At 37.1% G+C, this 5,057-nt stretch overlaps 1 protein-coding gene across 1 annotated transcript; it reads right to left on the reverse strand.

Moving 5' to 3' along the window:
- Positions 1 to 713: 713 nt before the first annotated feature.
- LOC106338251 lies at positions 714 to 2,515 on the reverse strand. The gene is made up of 3 exons (XM_013777273.1): positions 1,785 to 2,515; positions 1,254 to 1,670; positions 714 to 966 (listed from the first exon to the last, which is right to left on the reverse strand). Exons 1-3 carry the CDS (start codon positions 2,513 to 2,515, stop codon positions 714 to 716), a joined length of 1,401 nt encoding a protein of 466 aa, XP_013632727.1.
- Positions 2,516 to 5,057: the final 2,542 nt, after the last annotated feature.

The following is a 5,057-nucleotide window of genomic DNA, read 5'->3' on the forward strand; positions in this document are numbered from 1 at the left end:
CTTGGGAAGGATGCTCCACAGTCTGTGCATTGTAGTACACTCTCGTGTTTACCCAGTTTCTCGTGTTTGCCCACTCGGAAGCATCCCTCCTTACCCGTGTGCTTCTTCTCAAAGGAACTTCTACTTGTTCCTCAACAGCTTCTTCTTGTTCTGCATTTCTTCTCCAGCTTCTTGACCTTCATTCTGAACTTTTCTTACTGATTCATCTCCACTTTGGACAGGAGAATCTGAGCCTTGATCATCTAGACCTCCAGCTTCTTCTGAGCCTTGATCTTTTAACCCTTCAGCTTCAGATTCACTTCCCCCCTCATGTTCAAAATGGGATGGTTCTTCAGCGGCCACTTGAGTAGGCTCTTCACGCCTGCTCTGACCCTGGGGCACGCCAATACCGAGTTCTTCTAGTATGTTTCTCAAACTAGCAGCTCTATCTGATGGTTGAGAAAGCTCTTCAAGCTCCTCCAAATTCTTCTCTTCATAATACCCTTTAGCTTCCATGAACTTCACATCCCTAGACACCAAGACTCTTCTAGCAGTGGGATCAAAGCACTTGTATCCCTTTTGAGATGTGGAATATCCAATAAGCATAGCCTTGGTGCTCTTTGCTTCAAGTTTGTTTCTCATCTCTCCTGGCACCAGTACATAGCATACACACACCCAAATGTCCTCAAGTGATCCAGAACTGGTCGACTCTTGTTGAGTACCTCAAATGGAGACTAATCCTCTAGGATTCTAGTTGGTATCCTGTTGATCAGATAGAAAGCAGTCATCACAGCATCACTCCAAAATCTCTCAGGGACACTCTTGTGGAACATCATTGAACGGACCACTTCCATGAGGTGTATGTTCTTCCTTTCAGCAACTCCATTCTGTTGTGGAGTGTAAGGACAGCTAGTCTGATGTAGAATCCCATGTTGAGCTAGGTGATCTTTCAATGTGTGGCCTATGTATTCTCCACCATTATCTGACCTGAAAATCTTAATCTTGGCATGATAATGGTTAGTAACATAGCTTTGAAAATTTTAAATGCATCAAGAACTCTATCTTTTGTTTTAATGAGTGTTAACCAGGTGTATTTGGATTTTTCATCAATGAATGTGACATAATACTTATAATCATCCCTAGATAAATAAGGTGCAGTCCAAACATCAGAATGAATCAAATCAAAGCAATTCTCATAAATAGTGGATGATCTTTGAAACACAGTCCTACAATGTTTGCCCAAAATACATGCCTCACAATCATTTTTTTTAAACATGACACCTGGTAACACAATGCTTAAAGCCCTAACATGTGGATATCCAAGTTTAGCATGCCACAATGCATCTTTACTTAAGGAAGAAACAGAACTAAATGAAAAGCAAGAACTAAAGATGGGATTAAGATCATCAAGCATATAAAGGTCTCCTTTGGTTGCTCCTTGTCCAATCAACTTACTGCTCTTAATATCCTGAAGCTTAACATCATCAGGACTAAAGATAACATTGCATTGAAGATCAGTGGTGCATCTTTTGACAGATAAAAGATTAGAAGTAAACTCAGGCATGAAAAATGCTTTAGAGTCCTTATTAAACAGTTTCAGTTTACCAATTCCTCTAATAGGAATTCTATCTCCATTAGCAATCATAACATGTCCATGAGCCGGTTCTATGTCTTTAATCAGGTTATTATCACTAATCATATGATGAGATGCACCAGAATCAATGATCAAAGGTTTATGCATGTTTCTAGTAATCTCAGGCCTTGATGGTTCTTTTTGTTTTATCAGGTTTCCTAGTAATCCTAACATCTTACTAGTTATACTCGGCTCACTAGTAGCAGTGTAAGCGCTTTTAAACATGTCTAGTAACTTATCAGTATTGTTAGGATTACTAGCAGCAGTGTAAGAGCTTTTAAAAATGTCTAGTAACTTATCAGTAGTACTAGGCAATGTATGAGCAGCATATGAGTATCCAAGGGTGTTTCCGAGAGTGTTACCAGACTCCTTAAGAGCTTTGAAGAAGGCTTCAAGGTCAGCTCTCTTGAATACCTCCTGATCCATACCCTTTCTAATTAGTTGATGAGATGCCAGGGCTCTACATTCACTTTCACCCACCTTAGCGCCTGAGCTAGCTCCGGCTGAACCATCACCATTTGATTCAGCAGAAAGATGAGCCTTTGCTTCTTTATCCCTGTTGAACCCGTGTGGCCTGAGGTGAGGATGTAGGATCAAACACTCACTCTTCTTGTGACCGGTCCTCTTGCAATGCTCACAGCTTACCTCATACTTTTCATACTTCCTTCCTGAGCCTCTGTATGCAGCCTTGTTTGCTTGCATTCCTTCAGCTTGATGAGCCATAGTGAGCTCACCCTTGCCTCCAAACAGGCCAAGAGATCCCTCCTCCTTCTGAAGTTGCGCGCATACTTCCTCCATGGATGGTAGGTTAGGCGATCTCAAGATGTGTTTGATGACATCCTTGTAGCAAGGATCCAATGTCATCAACAACCCAAACACTTGATCTTGTTCTCTTCTTTCCATAAGAGCTGCTTGATCACTGGTGTTAGATCTTAGACTTTCAAGTTCAGACCATAATGATCCAAACTTTCCCATGTGTTTGGTGGCTCTCCTCCATCTTGCTTCATGGAGTTAATGGCTCTCTTCAGCTCAAACACACGGCTGATGTTGGAGACGTTTCCAAATGTCTTTAAGAGGGTCTCCCACAAGTGTTTGGGAGTCTCACAGTAGTTGTAAGCTTCAAGAATAGGGACATCAAGAGATCCTTGCAGCACAGAGAGCACCATCAAGTCTTCTTGCACCCACTTCTTTGCTTCAGCTTTGGTGAGAGTCTTTTCCTCTTCACCTTTTTCAGTTTCTTTGGCCACTAGCTTCGGACCATCATCAGTGATGTGGCTCCACAGCCCTAGCCTTCCAATAGCAGTCTTCACCAATCGAGACCACAAGAGGTAGTTTGAACCACCTTTCAACCCAACCGGGACAGTAACTAGCTTGCTGAAGTTGTTTCTCTCCATCTTCTCTTGCTTGAACCAGAAATGACCAGAAAGCTTCAAACTTGCAACTCAGCTGAAGAACACACAGTACCAGACTTCAAGAACACACAAACTCAAAGCACAACACCACATGAATCAATTTTATCACACAGCTTCACAGAACATTTAAGAACACAAGAGCAAGAACACAAGAACAAAAGAGCTAGAGAGAGAAAGAAATGGAACGAGGTTTCTCAATACCAAAGCCAACCTGGCTCTGATACCATATGATTTTAGAGACTTTAATTCAAACCATCCAATGAGCTTCTTCCTTGTGCATAAATCTCATTTTGCTTTATCCAGCTCTTCTCCAGCCTGTCACACGCGCCTCCTCTTCCCTTGCAATGGTCTGATGCCCTAGCTAAGGGAATATGGCTTCTCTTCTTCATCCAAAGTTACTTGGGTAACTAGTATACTAGTATAACTAGGGTAACTCTGGTTTAACCTTTGCAAGTTACTCGGATAACTAGTATTACTACGCCATGTACGGCCTCTTCATCATACTCAACTCCTCATGTCTTTCTCTTCTCATATATTGATCTCATCTCAACACATATGTCGTAGGGGTGGGCGTTCGGATACTCACTCAAATTCGTATCGGGTATTTTAGTATAAAGATATAGTACCCGTTCAGGTATTTTTACACTTCGGGTCGGGTTTGGGTATTTTATGTTCGGGTTCAGATATTTTGGGTCGGATTCGGATATTTAAATTTTGAAGAAAAATAAATAAAGTGTTCATTGTTTAAGTTTTTTTTTGTATTTAAAATATACTTTTAACTTAAATGGTTTTCAGATTTTTAAAAGATTAAACTATTAATATGTTTGAAGATAAAACTTTAAAAATAGAAAGACACTAATTTAGTTGTTATTTTGAAATTTTAGATAAAATTTTGTTAATGTAAGAAACAAGAGCTTGATATGTATTTTAAGTAAGTAGCAATATGCTGTCCGTAATTATATATATATTATCTAATTTTGAGTAATGTGCATCATTAATATAATTATTTTGAATAAAATGAGAGAAATAAACTAGAAATATAGGGTTAAGTATATTTATGTATGGTTATCTTCGGATATCCATTCGGGTTCGGATATTACCCATTTGGGTTCGGAAATACAATCTCTCCGAATTCAATAACCGTTCGGGTATTTTGCTACTTCGGTTCAGATTTTTGAATCGGACTCAGATACGGGTTGGGTATCAGATAAATGCTCAGCCCTAATAAATCATATGAATATAAAGTCTCATTAATAAATATTCATATTATAAATATATATTAATATCATTTGAAATAAATTATAAACGATATAAAAGTATATAAATATGTTAATTTCAAAATTTTCAGTAAAACATTTATTGAGATTTAATATTTTAATTTTGAAATTTGTATTGAAAAACCTCACATTAAAAGTTTTGTGATTAACGGTTATATTAGTAATAAGTAAGAAGTATCAATAATAAATATTTATATTAAAATATACTATATATCTATGTCAATATCACTAAAGTTTCATTTATACCATATTTATCAAAAACATGATTGTAAATTAACAAAACGTATTGGTTTTGATTTATGTATTTACTCTTATGTATATATTTTTATGTATACAAATTATTTTTTAAGTAGATAATTTCTAATATCTTATTCGATTCTGACAATCCCATAAACACACTTCTTCAAATCGAAGTGATTTTTAATATTGGAAGCACTATATATATTATTTCATTTAGATTAAATAATTTAGTCTTGATTGTTATTCCTAAAATGCTTTTAATGAAATATCATGACAAAATTATAACCATATAACAATAAAAAACTTGAAAAAACAATGATCAACCCAAAACGCAAAATTCGCACCTACAATAATCTTAGCAAATATTGAGATGAAACAAGAACTTTGTCGCAAACTCCGCGCTTGCGTGGGGCAATGCCCCTAGTTTGTATAATTTTTGCGTGTTTTTTTTTCTTCATTTTTCGATTGTTAAATGATTTTTGATTTTATAAGATCTTCGAAATCGGTCAAGGAGAC

Source organism: Brassica oleracea, chromosome C4 (assembly GCF_000695525.1).
Source record: "Brassica oleracea var. oleracea cultivar TO1000 chromosome C4, BOL, whole genome shotgun sequence".
NCBI lineage: Eukaryota > Viridiplantae > Streptophyta > Magnoliopsida > Brassicales > Brassicaceae > Brassica > Brassica oleracea.